At 37.0% G+C, this 23,802-nt stretch overlaps 1 protein-coding gene across 4 annotated transcripts in view; it reads left to right on the top strand.

Annotated features, from left to right (window-relative positions):
- Dpyd (dihydropyrimidine dehydrogenase) overlaps positions 1 to 23,802 on the top strand; it is an 816,845-nt gene that overhangs the window by 519,236 nt on the left and 273,807 nt on the right. For all 4 annotated transcript variants that reach the window (XM_003478953.5, XM_063254705.1, XM_063254712.1 and 1 more), the window contains one exon: positions 20,318 to 20,386. In XM_003478953.5, coding sequence (XP_003479001.2) covers positions 20,318 to 20,386 — 69 coding nt within the window. The remainder of the gene's footprint in view (positions 1 to 20,317; positions 20,387 to 23,802) is intronic.

The raw sequence follows: 23,802 nt of genomic DNA, 5'->3' as shown, positions 1-23,802 counted from the left end.
AAAACCTTCCAAAGTGTTGAAACCGTTTTTCATTCCCACTAGGAATGATTAAGAGTTCCTTTGCTCTATATCTTTGTCAGAATTTGGCATTGTTAGTATTCTGAATTTGTAGTAGATGAGTAGTGGTACCTATTGTTGCTTTACTTTTCACTTCCGGGTGACATATTATGAAGACAAACTTATATGTATATATTTCATCATTATATTTTTTCACGACCTGTTGTTAATAACAGCATTTATTTTCTTTTCTAAGAAAGATAAATTCTGTTTATGATATACAATTCTTATTATATGTTGTTAGATTTAATTGTTGTTAAATTTAGTTAAATTCTCTTCAGGAGTTTTGTGTCTTTGTTCATGAGATAGTGGTCTGTGTTTTCTTATATTGTCTTTGCTTTGGTATTAGGGCAATGGTGGGCTCATAGAATGAGTAAGAAAATATTGTATCTGCTTCTGTCCTCTGGAAGAAATTGCAGAGATCTGATACAGTTTTTTTCTTAAGTGTTTGGTAGAATTCTGATCCTATTGCTGTTTTGAAAGGGTATTAATTAATCAATCAATTTCTTTAACAGATACAGATCTATTACTGTTGTCTGTTTCTTCATGTGAGCGTTTTTGGAGATATCTCCTTCAATAAATGAGTCCATTTTATGTAGGCTAATGAACTTTTGGCCATATAGTTTTTCATATGGTTCCTTTATTATCATTTAAGTTTTATGAGATCTATGGTGATGCCTCCTCTTTAACGTATGACATCACTGATTTGTATTTTCTCTTTTTTCTTAGTTTGCTTTCTTAGATGCTTATGAATTTTATTGAACCCTTCAAAGAATCAAGTTTTGGTTATTTATTTTCTGTATTGAATTTCTCTTTTCAATTTCATTGATTTATGCTCTGATTATTATTGTTCCTTTAGTATTGCTTAGCTTGGATTTTTCCTTTTTTCCCCTAGTTTCCCAATATAGAAACATAGATTATCAGTTTTAGCTTTTTCTTTTCTGATATATAAATTCAAAACTATATATTTCACTCTGCTTTGCCTCATTCCAAAAAGTTTGATAAGTTATTTTTATTTTCATTTAGTTCAATATACTATGTAATTTCTTTTGAAATTTCTTTTTTGACTCGTTTTATACAGAGGTATATTGTTTAATCTCCCATGTGTTTGGGGATTTTTCAGTTCTTGCTTTCTAGTTTGATTCCACTGCAGTCTGAAAAAAGATACAATCTATAGTCATTATGCTTTTAAATTTTAATGTGTTTTATTGCCAAGAACATGCTTTATTTTGAGAAATGTTCTATATGAGACTGGGAAGAATTTGTATTTTGCTCATGTGGGATGAAATAGTCTAAAGATGTCAAATTATACCCATCTGAGCATACATAAGCATATAGTACAAGCATACATAAAAATATTGCTGTTTCGATGATTTTGAAAGGTATTAGATCACCTGAAAATAAGCAAAATTTTTATTTTGCTTTCACTTATTTGTTGTTTAAAGTTCTTCTTTAATACAAATTATACACCAAAATTGATGGATATTTGATGCAATATTTGCCTAATTTAAATTATATCTCTACTTCTGAATGACAATTTTTAATGACAATTTTGTAGACCACAAAATTCTATTTTAGTGTTGCTTTTTCCTCTCATTATCAATTTTTTTCTCTAGTTTTTTGAAGCACAGTCTTACTATGCAGTTTAGACTGAACTTCAACTCACTATGTAGCCCAGGCTGGCCACAAACTTGGGTCAATCCTCCTGCTTTAGCTGCCCAAGAGCGGGGATTCAAGCATGTGTCACCATACCCATATTTTAAATATTTCATGCTATTCTCTTTTTGTTTACATTTTTTAGGTGAAATCAATGTAAATCTTATCTTTGTTCTTTTACAGGAAAGATGTTTCTACTTTGCTTTCAGGATTTTTTAATCTTTGATTTTCTGGACTTAAAAATTTTATGTCTAGCTATATAGTCTTTTTTTTTTTTTTTTGTACTGGGAATCAAACTCAGGATCTTGTGCTTGCCAGGCAGGCACTTGTGCCGCTGGCCCTAGGTGTACTTCTTGTGAACATCTGAAATTCATAGTCTTTGAGATTTCTAGGTCTGTGGTTTGCTGTCTGATATTGATATGGAGAAATTCTCAAGTATTATTGTTATATAATTATTCATTCTTTCCCCTTTTTCTTTTGCTATTTCCACAATACACATTTACATTTTTCATAGTTGTCCCACAGCCCTTGAACATACACTGTTCTTTTTAAAATTTGTTATTTCATTTTTTTTTCAAAGTTTCCATTTGTATATACAAAATGTAAGATTATTTTTTCAGCTGTGTCTAATAAGCCCATAAAAGGCTTCCTGCATTTCTCTCAGTGCTTTTTTATCTCCAGCATTTTTGCTTGGTGTTTGCTTAGATTATAGTCTCTCTGCTTGCCCTGCCCATCTCTTCTTGAAAACTGTCTACCATATCCATTAGAATCCACAGCGTACTATCATAGTTGCTTTAAATGCCTTTGGCATGTGTGTGCTCTTTTCATCTTAGTTACTTTTCTCCATGCTGCAACAAAATGTCTTACATCTAAAGCTAAAGGAGAAAAAGGGTTGTTGGTTCACATTTTGTAGAGGTTTCAGTGCATACTCAGCTGACTCTAAGGCAGGTTGGCATGCAGATGGGAACCCTAAAGGAGAACAGTTTGTGGTGGCCCACAAGGTAGCAAAACAAGAGAGGAGAAAAGAACCTTTCTGTCCCTCATATTGTATTCAGGCTACCTGGCTGTTGTTGTCAGGGGTTGGACACAGAGAACAACTATAATTAGGACATGGAATTTATAATATGTTTATAATGGTCACCAGAAGTTAACACAAGAAAATGCAGGAAATCTATCCTCACCACCAAAGACATAGATTATTTAGTCAAGAGCCTAAACCCCACAGCAATGTCCCACATGAGTCCAGATAAAAACCCAGAGCTCACACCATGCCTCCAGGAGTCAAACTGGAAGTCCAGAGCCCACAAGAAGGACTCACACCAGTCTCTTTTATGGATCCGTGCCGGGAAGACCCAAGGGTCAGCAGTGGAAGCCAGAAAGTCTATGCCAGCAGGATGAAGGAGCTGTGCTAGTGAGATGAGGGTTCTACGCTGGAGCCGAGAAGTCACACTCACAACAAAGAGCAGGGCTAGCCTGAAAGGCACCACAGCTGTCCTCAGTGACACGGAGGCCCCGAGCTCCTCCTCCGACAAGCACAATTGGGTACGTGCCAGGAAGCAGCGTGATGAGTTCTTCCTGGAGACCAAGCAGCACATGTCTTCCCCTCTGGAGCCAGGAAGCAAGGCTCGATGTGAAGACCAAAGTTTCTCCAGGAGAACCAACAGCTCAGACAGCAACTCGCAGGAGAACCCACAATGCCTCTTTAACACCTCAACCCTCCACACCTCCCTTCTTCTCCACCTATTTATTCTGGTAGCCCTCCTCAGGTGGAGCATCTTCTCTCAGTGCATGCTGATGTAATCCAGCTGGCGTTAAGTTGACCACCAGTTCTCAAACCATAACAATCCACCCCGATGCTATTCATAGAACTATACTGAAACAGTTTGTTGGCTAAGGACACAGAAGTGAGGCTAGCCTCTGAGAGTTGACGTAATAAAAACTAACATAGATTGAATAAAATTCGCCATCTGTAAACTCATAGTTTTTGTATAAATGAATGGTCAAAGAGCACAGAAAAACGATTCAAAGCAATAATTATATAGCCAGAGTGTTCAAATATTCTGTCTATTCTTATTAGCCATGCAACTGTAAGTAGTTATTTAACCTCTTGAACTGAGTTTTTCTTTCCCCTTTGTAAAACAGAGCTGGCGATTTCTATATTGTGTTGTTCTAAGGATCAAGTAAAATATTATATGCAGTGTTGGACATATGCAAGTACAACACATACTAATTCTTACTTTTACATTTACTGAAAGTTTTTTCAGTTAGCTTTTGCTAGTAGCTGGTCCCAAAATTTATGAATGAAACAGCTATTAATTTAGTTCCCCATTACATGTCTTGTCCACTTGCTTCACTGTACTAAGATGCATGGTTCTTCTGGTCTCACTGGACTTATTCTATCTGTAGTGAAGTTCCAGGCGCAGTAGGGCCTGGCTTGTCCCAAGACGGGTAAACTCTACTGCTCACCGCTGTTGCCACTTTGTCTTTCATTTCTTCATCAGGCTAGGTAGGCTTATTTCATGCTTAGGTGGGAATTCAAGAGAGTGAGCAGATGAGTCCCATGCCTCAACTGCTTGATTCAACACTGAAACATCACATCTGCTATGTGCTATTCATTACAAGTCTCAAAGTCAGCCCAAATCCAAGGACTGGGTAGATAAAGTTCCCTCGTTATCAGAGCATCTGTCAAGGGGTTTAGACACAGGGAGGGAGCACACTTTGTTAATCTACCAAGAGCACTGAGGATGTAAAATCAACCAGAATCTTTAATATGGTTGAAAGGATAAGGAATCAATATCTTATAGTCTTGATATTATAAAGGATCTTGAAATCCAAAGACTTGAGCTTAATCCTAGGCTCTGCTATTGATTAACTTGACATGGTAAAGTAACAAATAATTTGTGCCTCATAATTCTTAGTAAAAGATTCTCTAGATTCATTATAATTGTGGGAAATAAGTGAGATAATGTACATGAAAATGTGTGTTCAAGCATAAATATGGAAACCAGTATAACGTTATTATTCTTTGATGTAAGTTATAAGATTCTGAAACTCCTTACATGGTATCACCTGTTTTCTCTGTAATATGCAAAGAACTTACATTTGAACATTGGTAATAGTAATAAAATATTCACTAATTGTAATCTCTTCTCAAAGCTATCTGGTTTTAATATATTTTAGTTAAAAATTTAGTGAGTTCCAATTATTTATAATGCCAGGTGTCTGAGATATAGTTATGTATATATATAGTTGTCCCACAAACCTTAAATCATCTTTTAAAAATACACAAAGATCAGTTAAACACAATATAAAAATTTTGGGGACAAAGAAATGCAAATACCAAATGTTTTGAAGGTAGGAAGCCTTGTGCAATCAAGGAGGAAAGCAGAATAGGGAAGTCTTGTAGAAGACAAAGTATAAATAATGAACAGAATTTTACTGAACAGAAAGGCCTAATATTCAAATGCAAGTGCTTTGATGATTAGAAACCAAATTTTTGCCCTTCATGTCTATTCTTTAAATGCTTAAACCTTCTCCCACCTTTCATCCTACTCACTTTCCGATGAATGCTTACATTCATTTCTTTCAATATCAGCCAAACTGCATTACTTGCAATTTATTAATCATTATACCTATGTCTTTTCTGTTACTATAGAGGGTGCTCTGATTCCTTTTTGTTTACTTTTATTTCTTAATTTCCAATGAACACCCTTTTGTGATTTTTAGATTCATTTGTGTCACTTGTCACTTTTTTATCAATTTCTTGCTTCACACAGTGCATGATTGCCCTCTCTTCTGTTTTCACTAAATCCTGGCTAGTGTGCAATTATTTTTGTATCAAGTTACATGTGCCTCCTTTATTATGCCATATGCTACTAGAGCACAGGGACCATTCCTTATTCATTCAGATCAAAAGAATAAACATATGGTCAAGAGAGTACAGAACGCATGTTACATTCAGAAAGCAAAGTAATTCATTGCTGTCAGAGCAAAAGTTGCATTGTGGTCTTGTATAGCCTATTAAAGAGCTCTGTTTTATCTTAAAATTGGATTTGAAACAGAAGTGTTATATGAGGAAACTTGTCCCTTTAGAAAGACCTAGCAGATGGCACAGGCTGTAGTCAGAGATGGGGTGACTCACAAGGAAATTTCTGTGGTAATTCAGGGGAGTAATATTAAGCATCTTAACTGAGACAAGTCAAGATGAAGATTCAGGAACATTTACAAGAAATATTTGGCTTGGAAACTGGAGCAGTAGGGCTCAGATTTTCCTTCTGGATAAGATCATCTAGAGATCCTTGAAAAAGACTCATATAAACTAACCCAGAACATTTGGAATTATTTTCTTAAATTCTTTATGTAATTTTGATGCTCTGCCAAATTTGAGATTGTCGGTGAATAATTGGACTTGCTTGATGAGAGAGAGAAAGAGAGTGGATATATCCTGCTAGGTCTCTAACTTGGAGCAGAAGGGTGGAGTGTAAGCATATTTAGTGTAAAAGGATAAACTGATCTAGAGTAAGAACAGTGAAGACAGGTACTAGATGATTATATATCAAGAAGTGATCAAAAAAAGAACTAAAAACAGCAGCAAGTATCAATACTGGAGTGGTCCATAGTGGCTCTTTTTTTCCTGGCTTAGTAAAAAGTATCTTGATTGTTTTATAGAAACTATGTTTAACACTAAGTATGATTTTTTTCCTACATTAGAAGTAGTTACAGGCATAAGACTTTTTGGGCCCCCAAATAAACCGAAAAAGGATGAAATGTAAAATAATTATAAAAGATAATGTTTAAGTATATCATTAAGCAAGCAATGAATAAATAAAATTTCAAAAGCATAGAAGTTTCATTTGAAATGCCCTATAGTCATTGTGTTTTTTTCAGGAAAATTTTGCCAATATCATTTTCCCTGTATTCATCTTTTTTTTTTTTTTTTGATACTGAGGATTGAATTCACAACCTCACACTTGCGAGGTAAGCACTGAGCTAAATCTACAGTCCAGTTTTCACTGTATTTGAACTAAGGCATAAAGTATGTTTAAAATTTGAGTATTGTATAGTTAATTAATATTTAATAAAATGTTTTCTTAATTTAAATATTGTTGAAAATAGCACGTCCCATTTGATTTTTCAACCTTAATATCATCGCAGTAGTGTCAGAATTTATTGTTTTAATTGAGAGACTCTAACTTCCCTACTTTTAATTTACTATTGTTCATCTTTGTTACTTTTTAGTCTTTTCCTACTAAAATATTTAAGTTGTCTTCAAGCTGAAACCGTCACTGGATTTCTAATGTTATACACAGCAATTGCAGAATGCCAAAAACAGTGTTTGCAACATGTGTTTTAAGGTATAGACTTCAGTAAATGGGAATTTGACAAAACAGACTATTTAGAACCAGTTAGAAGCTTTATATTGTACTTCACCTTAATTTCTAACTTGTAAACTTTATCAAAATTCAATTTGAAAAACTTAATAATAAAGTCATTTCAGTTATCTTATTAGGAAATAGAATTATTAAAATAATTAACTTTCATACAATAAGCATTTTAGGTAATGACAATCGAAGCCATTCCACATTCTTTTTGAATAAGGCATCTATTGTTTCTAACCTTTGTAGTATTTTTCAGGAAGAAAAATATTCTAAAATTAATTCAACAATTATTATTTGATAGCATATGGCATATTTCATGGAATCTAAATGTTTACATAAAGAACATACATTTTTCATTATTCAGCCAAACTGAACAATTCCAATTTTAAAATGTTATTCATAGTGCACAATTCAATATAAAAATGATGTTTCATGAAACACATCAGATTTTAATTACAAATACACTAAAAAGAACCTTGATAAGATGGGTCTAAAATCTAAGACACTATAAATAAATATTTTATGTTTGACCATATAGTCTGAGTTCCAGTTTTACAAATTACATGGTACCTTTATTTTCAGTAATTAATCTTAATTTCCCAAACGTATTATCAACAGTGGATAATATATCTTCCTTCTTGACCTAGTAATTATACCATAATCTAATAAATTTGCATTTTCACTTTCTTTGATAACTATTTCTTGCTTTCATCTCTTCCTCATAGTTGTAAATCTCTGATTCTAATTTTCTTTCCTTTCAACAAGAGAACTCATCTTGTATGTCATAAAGAAAATAAATACACCAGAATGATGCCATTTTTCTACCAAATCTCTCTGTCATTTTTGCTCCCCCTCCATTTCCTTTCAACCCTATTACACTTGAAACAATATCTCTCTCCTTTCTAGATTCATGCTCATCTCTTGCTTTCACAATAGTGTCTTATCGATCATTTTACTGGCATAAATACACACTCAAATAAAACCCATTGAGAATAAACATCTCACTGGACCTTCCACAGCCCTTAATCTGTTTCCTCATTTTCTTTTTAGTTATTACAACAAGACTGTTAGAGATTTGTGTATCACCTCTTCATTGTCTATTCATTCACCTCATTCCAGGCTGACTTCTGTCTTTGCTGCTTCAATTAAACCTTTTTGAAAAGGGTACCAGTGGTTTCTGTACTGATATAAAAGGAGTCATTCTGTTTGTTCTTTTCTTTTTAGAATACTTCCTTCTCTTGGTATAAAATAGCATTACCTGATTATACTAGGTCAGTCCTTGACCCTTTCCTCTGTGAAACCACCTGCCCAATTGATCTTAAATCCCATTGCATGTGAAACATTCCTTAATTTATACCTTTATGTTTAACCTCTTTAGTGAATACTAGGCTCATGTGTCCAGTGGTACAGTTCATGTCATCACCAATGGGATGTTTGCTGCATACCTTATATTCAATATCTTAAACTTGAACCTTTCTTTATTTCCCTAATAGTCTCTTTACCATGCTTTCTTCCAACGTAGCAAAATGTCTACATCCTAGAAGTTCAAGCCATGAGTAAGGGCCCATCATGCAGCTATCTCCACCTATAATGTCAGTTTTAGTTCTGTTCCTCTGTTCCCTTCCTCAGTGTGAAGAACTTTTCCATTTCTCAGTTTTCAGTTGAACCCTGTTCCAACTATCCACCTGATATGGTTATTTGCACCCCAGAGAGTCTCTGTCATGATCCCCTCTCTTACTACCTTCATAACAATAATGTTGACCTAGAAACTGCCCTTCTTTTTGTACCATAAATTCTCACGGTTGTACCATAAATACTCACGGTTTCAAACTTGCTAGGCAGCTGCTGGGCTTCTGAGCTCTATTTCTGTCCCAAGAAATTGCCCTATCAATGTACTGTTTTCATTTGTTGTGACTTTTTCTCTTACTAAAATGTAAGCCCCAAAGGGTAGGAAATTTTTTCTGTTTTATTTATCACTTCTGAGTTAGAATGGATGATCGCACATGGTAGGTGTTCAAGGAATATAGTTTGACTATTTCATGAACAAAGACTTTAAGTCAATGTCTTTCTTCATCTCATTTTTTTTTATTTGTAAAATTCTTTGAAACAGGGTCTTGCTAAACTGCCCACAGTGATCTTAAACTTGTTATCCTCATGACATAGCTTTCTGAGTACCTGGGGATGTAAGCCCCGGCATCTGGCTAAGTCAATGTCTTAAATTCCTTTGTGTGTCCTTTGGTGACCACCATGGTGGAAGGAGCTTGATTTACTCATTAACTTACTTTTAATATAGTCACACTGTTTTTCAAAAGCTTGAAGATAGGAGTAAGCAAATCTCAAGTATTACATAGCATCTGGTTTTTACATCCCAATAATGTTTTAAAATATGAGCATAAAAATAGAGCACTAGAAAGAAGTGGCATAAATTAAGTGCAATGATATTTTACATAAAATATCATAACATAAATATTTTATTACATAAAATATCATAACATAATGATATTTTACATAAAATCTCCATCAATTCTCTTTTTAGATGGAAAATGACCTGTCTTCTTTTGCTTAATTATAAGCAAAACACTGAGGATTTTCTAATCATCAAAGAGAGATAAAGTTATGTTCAATGTCCTTTTATTGTTAATACCTTTTAGCCTAACTCTGAAAACTCCCTATTTAAATAAAAATTAAATAATTTTTACTCATTTAATTCTTCTGAAATAGAACAGTACTGTGTATGTGTATTTTTACAAACCCTCTTGGATTTTAAAGGTATTCAACATGCAGAGACTAATTATCATGTTTAAACCAAGCATAGTCATATGTTCCTTTACATTTACTTGACTGTAAAAAAAAAAAAAGGCATGGAACGTTATTTCAAATATGACAGTTTTTGTTTTACATGTAGTAATTGTTAAGACTATAAATGAAAGAAATCAGAATATAACTTGGACTTTGCTAAGCTCAAAAGTAGTGTTTAGTGGTTCATAAGTGCTGAAGTGTTTGTGAACCACAGGCTTTGCAAATGGCTCCAACAGCACAAGGTCTCTCCCCATAAAGAGGTAAATTAAGAGCCAGTGGTCAGCAGAAGCCATGAACACTATTCAGTCTCATTTAGGGATGAAGGAAAGGTCTTTTACCTTTCCAGCAGACATTTGGTGGAAGAAGAGTAAGCAGTCACTGTGATTGACCCAGCCTGAGGTTCTGTCCCTTATTTGGGAAAAATAAGGTAGAACCTGTCTTTACAAGACAGAAAAGGAGAACAGAGCAGTGCTTTAGCTGCCTGACATCAGAACACATCACTAAACTTGCCTCCACTAAACATAGAGCATCTCTCCCCCACATGATCAACTCCTCTTCATTGAAGTACTGCCCCAAATCACAACACACCACTGTAGTCACTGGTACTGATGCTCTTGATGTCCAAGACAATTCTTTTGGTGGTATTCACTTCTTTTCTTTAACAAACCCGATTGTAGCTCCTGGAGATTCTCAGCAACCTATAGAGCAAATGATGATTTTAACCAACTTTGGCACAATCAATATAAATTTGAAGCAAAAACAGTTTTATCAAAATTGAACTTGTCATTTAGAAAGGGGGAACAATGTTAGTCCTTAGTTGAGAGCATATATCATATCCTGCTGTCAGGGATAGTAAACATTGTTTCTCTGCAGTGGATTTCTTTGGTCAACTCTTCAGCCCACTGAGTCCAGCCCCCTGGAAGGACCTCCCTTATTGCTCTCCAGGACACCCTAAGACACAGAGGAAGAGCTTGGTGTAACCACAGCAATGAGGAGCCACTTCATGTTTACATAGGAATGTAAATTTGTAGATTCGTTTGTCACGAAAGCTGTTTTATGTCCTTGGTGTTTTAAGCCTCTTTTGTCTTAATAATAAAACTTGCCCCAAATTTAAGTCTATTGTTTCTCCTTCTCACAACAGGAGAACTAAGACCTTATGGCTAAAATCTTTTGTGTTTGTATCTTTGCTTCTGACTCTGCCCTTCAAGTTCTAACAGTAAGCCTCCGGCTTTGTCTGTTCCCTAAGTCTTTATATTTATATCCCAACCACCTTTATTTTTTTTTTTAATTTTTAAAAAAGCAAAACAGAAAAAAGGATAGAAATATTGCAGAATTTCAAAAAATAACAGTAAGAAATCAACACTAATTAATATATTGCACATTGTTATCTTAGAAATAGTTGCTCAAGTTGCAATTTCAAAGCATAAAAAATGAAGAGACAATCAATAATGACAGTACAAACTATTCTTTTTTATGAACTAACAGAGAATTCATAGTATGGTTATCTATCTTGCACACTTAAACATACATGCAGTTATATGTGTATACCTACAAGCTGTTCTTTCTTATACCTACAAGTTGTTTTGTTTTGTTTTGTTTTGTTTTTACTTACCCCCTGTCTTGCGATCACTGGAGAAAATAAGAATCTCTCACCCTGATATTTGGCTTCATCTCATTTTTTTTTAAATGAAATACGTAATTCTCCTTTCATGCATAGAATAGCTATACCAGGTATTGTATTTACACCTAGAGCTTATGGTGTCCGTTTCATATTCCTCCTTGGCCCCATTTTGAGTTGGAAAATGTGTCAGGTGAACCTGAGCTCTAATATTACTGATGAAGCTTGGAATATGACTTTTCACTTTCTTTTGACTGGTAGAGAAAAAGTCATGGAACAATATTCTTACATTTGTCTCTCAAATTCTCAAAAACTGCCAACACACTTTAATCCTAAACTCAGCCAATAATAATTAGACATTCTAATCGTTCCTATACTATTCACTATCTACTTTAACTTTCCTTTCTCTAAAGGATCTGTCTAAGTCTACTGTTTCTCCTGACTTTTGTATTCCTACTCATTGCTTTACCTTTGTCTAAATAATATTCAGGCATTTTCTCAATCACTCAGAGACAGCTGTCACATATCTAGATTCATTATTTTAATTGTGCCCCACTATTCACCAGTCTTGTGAATTTTGAATTCCATTCAACTATCACTAAGAACACCAACTCAACTCTGATCACTCTTCATTCCAACTCAGGTAATAAACTTTCCAGCATTTTTTCACCAATTGTTTAACTGATTCTTCCTTAATATGTGATAATCTATTTTTTTTTATTTTCTTAAAGGGGTAAACTGATAAAACAACCTACTTCACCTAAACCTTTAGAAACTTTATTTATGTAGTCATTGGGTCAGTACCTGTGCCAAACACTATGATAGTTATTATAGTTAAATAATGAATAATATAGAGCTTCCCACTCTGACGGAGTCTCCAGTCTTCCAGGAGAGAACAAAGTAGCCTAAATTTTAAAGACGGACTTCTCTTGCTGGTTTTAAGAACTCTATATAATATTAACACAACTTCTGTCTCTTGGTGATGAAAACACTCATAGGATATTTATAAAATATTTTTGTATGCATACAAAAAAAGTTGTATATCATAAGAACATGGTGGGTCGGGGGCTGAGGATTTAGCTCAGTGGCATAAGCACCTGCCTTGCAAGCAGGCAGTTGTGAGTTCGATCCCTGGTACCGATAAAAATGAAAAAGACAAAAAAAAAAAAAAAAAAAAAAAGAACATGGTGGGTTTTAGTGGACTCTTCCATGAGACTGTGATTTTGGTTTTGGCACAAATTCTTGGTGTCTCAGTGTCAAAACTGAACAGAATTAATAAAAATAATCACTGACATGTATTGAGTACCCACTTCACGAAAACAGAGGCAAGTGGGAAAAGCATAGGCTATTGTCACTCTGCCAGGGTCTGAGTACTGTTCTCCTTAAGAGCGAAATGATCTTTACATCTTAGGACCTAGCCATATTCATCTTCAAAATAGCAAGGAGATTATGGATGACTATGTAAGTTAATATAGTAAAGGAGTGTCTAACATATCATAAGAGCTCTATAGGTCTTAGAAATTTCTTTTATTAATTTTCTAGGCAATAAAGTGTATTTTCTAGGTAACAGTTATGGATTACTTTGCCATACTTTTTTAATTTTAAAAGAAAAAGAATAAAAATATACAGAATTTCAAAACAAAATAAAAGATTAACAAAAATTAATATATTTCATATTGTTATATTCAAAGTAGTTGCTCAGATTACAAGGCACAGACATGAAAAAAACAATCAAACAATGAAAACATGAACCATTTTTATGAACCAACAGAGATTAGTACTATAATTATCTATCTTATATAATTATAGATGACAATTTTTCCTTCTTTTCTTTCTCCTTTCCCCCATCCCACTTGTTCTTTCCTTCTGAGCAGTCTTCTTCTCCTTCACTCTCACAATATCTATTGAACAGTTTATATCTTACTTATTTTTTCAGTTTTTTACCCTAGACAGTCAATATGATGTTTACACATGTGAGTCTGATTTATTGCACTTATGATTATGGTCTCAAGTTACATATATTTACCTATGAAAGCTCAAGTTTATCCTTCTGTGTTCCTCAGTAGTACTCCATTGTAGAAAAATGCATCTTTTTTTTTTTCATTCCATGATTGATAAGTATTTGGGTTGTTTCCAAGATTTAGCTATTACAAATTGTGCATCTGTAAACATGGGTGCACATATATAACTGTGTTATGATGTTTTCAATTCTTCTGGCAAAATATCCCAAAAGCGAACAACTGGCTCGAATGGAACCTCCAATTCTACTTTTTTGAAGAATCTCCACACTGATTTCCACAGTGATTTTACCAGTCTACACTTCCACCAGCAGTGGAGAAGAGTTCCATTTTCCCCACAGCCTCACCAACAATTGTTATTAATTGACTTTTTGGATGATAGCCATTATTTTTGGAGTGAGATGGAATCTCAGTGTTGTTTTAATTTTCATTGGTCATGTGGCCAATGATGCTGAACAGTTTTTCATATATTTATTTGCCATTTGAATTTATTTATCTGAGAACTGGATATACATATTCAATTCACATTTTGAATTGGATCTTTAAATTTGGGGATCATATATTTTTCTCTAATTGCTCTGTTTAATATTTCCAGTTCTATACTGAATAGGAGTGGTAATAGAGGACATCTTTGTCTTCTTCCTGATTTTAGTGTGAAAGCTTTCCGTTTCTGTCCAGTTAGTGTGATGTTGGCTGTTGGTTTGTCATAGATGGCTTTTAACAGATTGAGGTAGAGACTATCTATTCTGATTTTTTGTAGGGTTTTTAATCATGAATGTTGGACTTTATCAAAAGCTTTTTCTGTATCTATTGTGATGATCATAAGATTTTTGTGTTTGTCTCAGTTGATATAGTGTATTATATTTTTTGATTTGTGTATGTTGAAACATCCCTGAATTCCTTGGATGAATCCCATTAGATCTTGGTGTATAATCTTATTAATTATTTGTTTGAATTCTGTTTGCTGTTTTATTGAGGATTTTTTTCCATCTATGTTAATTAGGGAGATTGGCCTCTAGGTTTTTTGTTGTTGTTGTTGTTTGTTTGTTTGTTTGTTTGTTTGTTTTTGTACAAGGGGTGGAACTCAAGACCTCAGTCCTTGCCTGGCAGGCTAATCCCCAGCCCCATAGTTCTCTTTTTTCAGTTGAGTCTTTTCCTAGTTTTGCTACTAGAGTAATATCTCTCCTCCAGGAATGTATTAGAAAGAATTGCTTCCTTTTAAATTTCATTAAAAAGTTTGGGGAGTATTGGTGTTAAATCTGATAGGATTATTTCCAAAAGATTAAAAGTATTTCCAAAAGATGAGAAGTATAAAACAAAAAGCAGCCTTTATTCTGAGAACACGGAGAGAGACGACCAGCACCCCCCACCGCTGGAGTCCAGCGATCTCTCCAGCGGACACGTGGCATGGGGGTATGTAAGTAGCCTTGGTTTGGGGTGGAACCTAAGGGGGCATCAGGGATGCACAGGTAGCCCATTGGTCCTAGATTTGACGCCATAGGCAGATTCCTAGGGGCAGTGAAGATGGCATCACAGGTAAATTCCTAGGGGCGGGGAAATAGGGGCTTCCTGGTTCCTGTTACAGTGTCCGGCCTGGGCCAAAAGCCTTTCATATCCCATCTTATGATTATTATTATGAAAAAAGGCAAAGATTTCTCTCTTTAACTACTTCCTGCTGGCAGAGGGCACTGTACTAGAGCCTAGGGGAGTCAATGGGATGAAGGTTGATGCCCAGGTAGATGTTGGTGCCAGGTGTTTTAGCTAGGACAATTTCACTGGTGAATGCACGTATGGTAGACTGGAAAAACAAAGAGACAAGATGTTATGAGGAAACATGGCACTGTCATATTTAAGGACCCAGGTGAGGTAGAAGGGAAGGTACCTTTGATTTAGACATGTCATTCTATCAGGATGACATTGAGGTAGGAACATTTCCATGGTAAGGCAGAATTCTAAAAATTAAGTGTGGGGTTAGGAGGAGTGAAGTTATGAGAGGTGCTTACTCCCCCATCTGAAAGCATAAAAGTTAAAAAGGGTAGGTGTGTAAGGCTTGTCTCTGGTATGCATGATGTGGGAGTCTGTAGGCAATACTGTTAAAAAGTCCTGCTGTAAAAATGATCATTAATAGAACGTAAGAAATTAGGAACCAAAGTGGATAACAAAACATGACTTAGCCTGTTAACTGTGGCTGCCAGGCCTTGGTAAGGCAGAGATGAGTAGGAAAAGGATGGTTAGATCTAGGGCTTGAGTGATGCGAAACCAGAATGGCAGTCTAGCAACTTTGATTTAGGCATGGGTCGCTGTAACCTGGTTGTATTAGCAGTTTACCTGGTTGTGGGAAAGGTTTTTATGTATCCTGAAAAAAGTATAAACTAAGTGAGAAGACAAAATGTATCTGTCAGTCTTGACCAGGGTTGTCTGACAAATTGGTGAATAAGAAAGGAAGGGGGTGGTTTTATATCACTGAGGAGAGGTCCACCAATGATAACAGGTGGAAGCTGCTGAGGCCTAACTGTGTCTAAGTGAGCCTGCATAAACACAAGGGAGTGAAAGCATTTTAAGATTTAGACTGGGACCTGCACAAAATAGGCCCTGTTTGTAAATGGCATAGGTTAACCATCAATACCCTGTCATAGAGATTGAGGACTTAATATAGCAGCCTGAAAACTCAGGAAGAACTCTGTATATATGGCCTCTATGTCCACAAATATAGAGAATGTCTTACCTGAGACTTTTAGTGGAACTTGGACTCTGAGACGGACACCCACAAAGGGGGCTGCTGGCCCTGAGCCCCCTCAGTCTTCAGCAGCAAGTTTTTGTCGGAGACGAATCTGGCAGTGTCGACATTTCCTGTGAGGGCTAGAAGTTAGGATGGCTTACCCACTCTCTGGTGGCTAGGACAGTCCAGTAGCCCTGGAGTAAGGTCTCAAAGAACACTAGGATGGGGCATTTTCTTGCCCAAAGTCTTCTGCTGCATTTGAGCGTGGTCCATGGGGAGGCCAGGCAGCTCCACTTGTGTAGGTTTTTACCTGCCTCAGAACTCCAAGTGTCAAAAGTGTTAAAAATATGAAAAACCATATTAAGATCTCTCTAAGGTTTGAAGGTCAAGTTTTGCCTTTTTTGTTTGGGATTTTGACTACAGTAGAATTAAGTAAGTATGCAGGAGTTTAATATTGGCATTTTAGATCAGAGAGCAGTTTATCTGTTTGGCATATTGCTTTTAGGGTGTTGTGTGGAATTATATATTTAATAAAAAAGGCTTTAGTCTACCTTCCCCCTTTTGGAGTATAATCTCATTTTAATGGAAACATTTTGCAGTAAAGGTTTACCAATCTTGTGAATAAATCTATCAAAACTGATCTAATACTGTCAAATTTTGAACACATTTACTTTTTTTAAACCTGTTATTTGCAGTAGTATGAACCAAGACAAAATTTTAACAAAACCCTTGTCTTGGAACAGAGCTAGTGGTTTCCAACAAAAAGGAATTTATAACCTTAGTTGTTAAATAGGAGATTGGTGAAGGCTTTGATTGATAAACAAGGCTGATAAAATTATCAGGTGGCCAATAACCTTGATTAAGTGGTTTGAGAATTGTAAAAAAAAAAAAAGCATCTTTTGAGCAAAACTGAATTGTAAAAACAGAATGCCTGAGTGGAGCCACTGAGCTGCTGTTTTGCGGCACGCCGGCAGAGCACGCCCAGTGTGGGGGTGCAGCGAGCGGGATGTAGCTCGCGGGGGCAGGCTGGGACTGCCCCCGGAAACATGTAAGGTGGAGGTGATGACAGCGCATGGGGGAGTGAGGGTCTGGGATGGCTCATGGGGGAGGGGCTGGGAGGCAGCCCAGCGCAGCACATGAAGCTGGAACTGCCTGTGGGGCGCAAGGATTAGAAAGCCGATTTAGGAACACAGCTGGGTTTTGATTTGCCTCCTGGACCTGTTGTAAAAGTTGTTATCAAATTGCCTGATATAATTCTGTGGGTCAACAGAGAAGCTACCTAATTTATGAGTAATCTGAGAAAGGTCAGAAAGGGAAAAAGGCACATGTATATTAACAAGTCCCTCAGGGCCAGCTTGCTCTCGCAGTGGTAGCAGAGCCTGAGGAGAAGATTGTGGAGTAGAGGGCCATTGGGCAGCTATCTGTCTGGTAGATGTGTGCGAGCAATTATCTGTAGAGCAGCTACAGAGTGGCTGCCCATTATCCTGGGATGAGGAAACACAAGCAGATCGCGTCTCACTGTGTGCCTTGCAGCGAGAGAATTGCTGTTGGCAGCACAATGAAACCTCATGTGGACCACAACAGGCGGCTGTTGCTGTTCACAAGAGGAGCCACAAGGGGGCGCCCATTGACCATGAGTTCCATCCCAAGATGGCAGCGCCCTGTCACGTGGCGGAGGGTTGCAACTGTTCCTGGTACAAGCTGCAACAGTCACGCTGCTTGCTGGAAGGACATAGCGACCAAGACCTAGTATGGTGGGCAGGCAGTGAGAATGCTGTAGGGGATAGAGAATTGTCAGGAGAATAAGTCAGAAACTGCAAGGAAGTGCTAACAGAGGGATTAGAGCCGCTGGGATACTTATGGGTCCTGGGAGACAGAGGGGAAGACAATCGAACAGCGGGAGATAACAGTGAGGAACCATTTTGGGGGTAGGGAAGCGGTGGCCAGGAAAACACTGGAGGAACGTTGTCAAGTGAATCCTGAGGTCAGGGCAGAACAGTTTGTGGTGCGGTAGAGTTAGTTAAAAGTATCTGAGCGGGAACACAAGACTTAATGAGAGATGGGCGTGTTCTCAGAATATAAAAGCCTGAATATAAGGGAGTTCTAATAACTTGTTGCTGGCCTGACAGAAATCATACAAGTTTCTGAGAATGTAGGGGTCAAATGTTCCTTTCTTGGGCCAACAATTGCTGCTAAGTGGGTAGGTTGGCCAGACCTCCCAGCAGAAAAAAGTTAATTGTTTAGTTTTTATGGTACTTTTAATTTTTAAAGTATGTAAATTGGAAATTAGACATTGTAAAGGCATCTTTTGGAAGTTAGAAAATACATTTCCCATGACTGATTTAGGCAATAAATAAGCCGTGGTCCTGAGAACAAGCTATCACTCGTTTGTGGCACCACATGGTGGCTAAGGTTCCAAAAACTCATATATTCCAGTCATCACTGAGAGATTTACGAGTGGAGCCTACGTGGGGTCAGTAACAGTTTTGCCCGTGAAAGCACAAGGTTTTAAGGGAAGTGAGGGTCTCTCAGTGTGGGTGGTCCAAAAATCTCTGCTTTAGGCTATCTGAACCCAAAGAACGTGAGAGATTTTAGAGTGTGGACACAGGTTTGCCCAGAAAAAACCGTGCCCTAGGTTGTCTTAAGGATGTGAAAATGCCACAGAGCCACACAAACAGGGAGAACAGTCAACTGGGGCTGCCCAGTGCCAAGAGTTCCCCGGGGAGTGCTCACCTGAAATCAGTCTGGCCAATGGTGAGTGTAGGTGGCTGGCGAAAGGAAAAAGTGTGAAATTAATCCAGGATGTTATCTGGTTCATGAATTGTCTGAGGGACTCAACTGGGTGTGTCCCAGGAGTCAATCGCCTGTCGATCAAGTCACTCACCATTGGCCAGTTGGCTGAGTCCTGGATTCTTCCTGGGATAACTAGCTTAGGAATATTGATGTAAAGCAACCCTTGGCTCTTATTATTTCTAGTACCTTAGACTTGCCAGGTTGTCAGACCCAGGTCTCCATGGTGGGTGCCCATCTGGGGCCCTACCTTATCACTGGGGTCTCGGCAGCCCACTTATTGTCTTACAAGTGAAGGGAAAGCTCACCATTGCTCTCCCAAACCTGCCAAATTCCTCCAGGTGGAAAGAGGTGTCATCTTCATTTTTTCAGGCCCATAGAGGGCCCCCTGGTTGGAAGAAGAGCTCATCAGTGCTCTAGTGAGCCCGCCAAGGTCATCCGGGTGTTGAAAGGCTCACTGGCCCTCTCACAGGCTTTCTGATGTCCTCTGGGTAGAGGCACTAAATACTTTGCCCAGGACTACCCAGTTAGTGGTAGTGTCAAGGTTTCAACTTTGACTTTCTTGCTGCAGAGCAAGTGTTAGTAGTACTACGCCATATAGCCGTCAATCCAGGATTTCTATAAGAATGTGATTAAGTCAAAATTTAACAAAATTTAAAACAATGCAATATGAAGATATGATTGGATGACAAAATTGCTTTTGCATTCCCATGGTTTGAAGCCATTTAGATCTACCATTAATTATGTTAATAAACATTTTATTATATTACTGAACTTAAAAACTATTTTCACATGAACACATGTATGCACAAATTTATGTAACTGCAGTGGACACTTTCTGAGGTTAACAAAGTTAATATTATCTCCATTTTAGAAATCGGAATGCTGAGTATCAGAAAAGTTAAATACCTTACTCAAGTGTTCAAATCATAAGTGAAAGTGTCTAATATATATCTGAAGCTCTAAACTTCACCTTGTGCTTTATTTTAGTTCGTTATTCTTTTTAATGATTAGTTTCCAATAGAAAAACAAATTTTTATTATATAATTTGCCATTAAATTGTGTGTGTATATGTGTGTGTGTGAACTTTCTGTCACTGTGACAAAATAATGTGATCCAATAACCCTCAGTAGTACCATCAGCTGGAGACTGAGCTGTCAGCATATGAGCTTTTAAGATATATTTAAGGTCTAATTACTAGAAATATGCAAATAATAATATGTCGTTGTACATAACAGTGTGCTTATTTGAACTTGTTTTCTTTCTTTTTTTCCTTTTAAAGATTGTGATTGCTAGCATCATGTGCAGTTACAACAAAAATGACTGGATGGAGCTTTCCAAAATGGCTGAGGTAATGATTTCCTTCATGTGTATTGTTTTATTTCTCTTCTCCTGTTTATATTAGTTTTAAGTAAAGAGCTGCCATAAGAAATAATACAGATGAAATTGTATTGAAAATGTGACTCAAAGCATTTCTATTATAATGTGTTTACTCTATGCTTTCATTAAATGATAGAAATGTAAATTTAAAAGGAATCTATCCTATAAAAGTAGCCCCTTGAATTTCACATACTACCTGAAATCCTCTATTCTCTGAATTCAGATACTATGTATTTACATATTAAGAAAACTGCATATTATGATGGATATCATGATAAAATTTAATTCTACCTTTGAGAGTCTAACTTGATCTTACCTTGCCTTTAGGCAAACTAGTTTGACAGTAAGAGAGGAAATTTTGAATATAAAACTCTTGAATATTTAAAATGTAAAAGGTTCATTTAATACTGTTCTCTTTTGAATACAGACGTGCATAAAATGGTCAGACAGAGCGCTTCTGAATGGAACAGTAGTCAGCATGTTTTCCACAATACAAATTAATCTTGCACAAATACAGACAACTAACCATGTGCCTCAAACTTGTATTTCAAGTAGAAAAATGCATAATGAAAATTTACACTTATGTTCATCATGCTGTCTTGGAACCCAGTCTACATGCTCGTAGTTGGGGTTTCTTGAAAAGCTCCTGGCAACACAGAAGGCTGAACCTAACGAGACTTTCAAAGTAATTGACTCCACAGTCTAAAATATTGTCAAGCTCTCCATAGTGTTAAAAATGTTAATTGTACATTTTATTTGGATGTTTTAAAACTGTAAGAGGAAAAATTACTTCTGGGACTTTGAGGGGTGAAATTAAACATGATCAGTAATTGGCTTCATGATCTTCTGTGCCGGGTCCATTTTATACATGTATTTACCTAATTGACCATGAAATCTTCCACAGAGCCTAGGCTTGGTATGAGCTTTGCCAATTTTAAGCTGACTGTGATGAATGGCTTTATCACGCTGCATGCTTCTCTGCCTTTCTGAAAGTATAAAGTACTTTTAAAAATTATTTTCTTCAGTAATGGACATTAATTTTTAAATATGTTAATTTATTTACAAAATGTCAAGAGCCTTTAATGATAGTATACTAGATAACATAAAGATACTTTCCACATTCCATTTCTTTCTTTAATTGCAGTTTTATTTATATCAACTTCTAAATTCACTAAACCATAAATAAATAAAGGGAGAACAAAAAATAAAGAAGAAAAAAGTTTATGCTTCTATTTAATCAAAACAGCTTGTGAAATTTCTGCACACAATTGCAACCTACATATCTAGAAGATCAATCTGTACACAATCCATACATAGTGTCAATTTTTGACATTTCCTTATATTCTTAAATCTGAACTAGCCTAGGGATATCCAATGAAGCACACCTCCTCAGCCCTTCACATCCCTTCAGAGAGCATCGTTGGCAGTATGATTCCATCACAGCTCAAAAATGTATTCCAGCCAAAGTTACTTAACTGTACTGCCGTGTGTGTGTGTGTGTGTGTGTGTGTGTGTGTGTGTGTGTGTATTTCTTTGGGAATAAAAAGAACACAGTACCATGCCGGCAGTTTTAAATTTAGCAAGTGGCTTGATGTGATGTGTATACTTTAAGTTCATGGAGTTCTTCTCCTTAAGGTAGGTTAATTATTAAATTATACAATAAGAAGTTAAGAAAACTTGTCATGAGATTTGTATTACTAAATCTGATGTCAAAAATGACATATGTATGGAAGCAGAATAGATAGATACAGCTGTACAAGGATCCTGAGCAAGTAAAGACTGATAAATTCTGTTAGAATTGAAAATTGGCACAAGAGAGGTTATTACTGTTTACTTCACCACAGTCTGCCATGCTATTTTAATATTTTCAGTAGACACTTAAGAGTGCATGTGTGATTAAAACATAAATATTGGTATATTTTAAAAGTATATTGTTGAGGAAAATGGCGGCGAGCTAGGGAATCGAGCGAAGAATCTCTCCAGAGAATTCAAACTCAAAGATAAAAAAAGACAGCATGGAGAGGACCAGACAAATCGATAGCGATTCTTATTAACCAAGACCGTACAACTGGAGGATTTAAAGTCGTGCTGAGACCGGAGGCTACAAATCCCGCGCCCTTAAATCAACAAACAGACTCGTGGACCCAGCACGAAAAGCTGAGTTGCTTTTGGAGACCGCGGGAAACTGAGACCCAGATCGAGACTCCAAGTAGCAGCCAGTTCTGCACCGCTGCACCAGAGCGGATGTACAAAACTCTGGCGATTCAAATCTAAACGGTGCACAGAAATCTGACCGGTCAGCGCTGAGCCGCGAGTGGGGGAAAAGTGGACAGCTTGGTGTGCGGCGGTCCCGGAACGAGGACTTGCACCGGACCCTGGTGAGTACAGAAAACCCCGCCGCTGCTGGGTTTGACCAGAGAACAGCTGGCCCGCCACCACGGGGAAATCAATAACACAGAATCTGGTGCAGACATATTAGCCTGGCGGCAGAAATCGCAGCTTAGTGACATCACCAGGTCGCCCTGTAGGGAGGGCTGGTGGAAGACATCTTAAGTCCTGGCAGAGCCTGATTACTTGTTGGCTTCAGCTCCACACAGAGAACTTAGTGGGAGCCATCTTTGTTTTGGGCAGATCTGCTTTTCTGGTGCACCTATCACAGAGAGGTTTGGAAGAGAACGGCTGGGACCTGGGCAGAATCCTGTGCCATTACCCAGCTGCTTCTGATTCAAAGAGAACTGGCAGGAGCTACTGGGGCTAAACCAAGCCTCTGCTTGGGGCCAAATAAGCAGATACAAAATAGTCACAACTCAGTGACAACCAGAAAGTACAGCCTAATTTATGAACTAACTGACACAGAGGCTAGAGTCTAGACTGTACCGCCCCTACATCCCAGCCTTCCCCAGATAACAGCAAATTGGGGAGGACAGCAAAAACTCAAGCCAGCACGCTTCTGAAAGGCCCTAAGCAATTCGGAGAGGGCCAGAGAACTCCAGGACAGTCTGAAAGAAACCAGAAACATGACAAGAGATAAAAATAAAAAAAAAAACCTCCAGCTGTTCAACAGGAGAAATTAAACCCAAGAGAACTAAACACTGAAGAGAACAAGCACAGTAACCATCCTCTACTCGACACAGCATCAGCCGAAATTAAAAAGTACTTACATGATCTCATAGAGGAATTTAAAGATGTACTCCTGATCCAAGTGAGGCAAGATATAAAGAGATTAATTAAAGAAATGACAAGCCCCGCCCAAGAGAACACAGATGGAAGAACTGAGGAAATCAGAAAAGAAAGAGAAGCATCTGAAGAAGAATTTAAGCATAACTTAGAATACATGAAACAGATCCAAAGAGAATATCAGGAAACTCAGAACTCCATTGAATATTG

This window comes from Cavia porcellus, unplaced genomic scaffold (assembly GCF_034190915.1).
Source record: "Cavia porcellus strain 051 isolate PalLab524CR breed Dunkin Hartley unplaced genomic scaffold, mCavPor4.1 scaffold_1, whole genome shotgun sequence".
In the NCBI taxonomy this organism is placed as follows: Eukaryota; Metazoa; Chordata; class Mammalia; order Rodentia; family Caviidae; genus Cavia; species Cavia porcellus.
The sequence above is the reverse complement of the archived record's forward strand: the minus strand, read 5'-3'. Positions and strand labels throughout refer to the sequence as shown.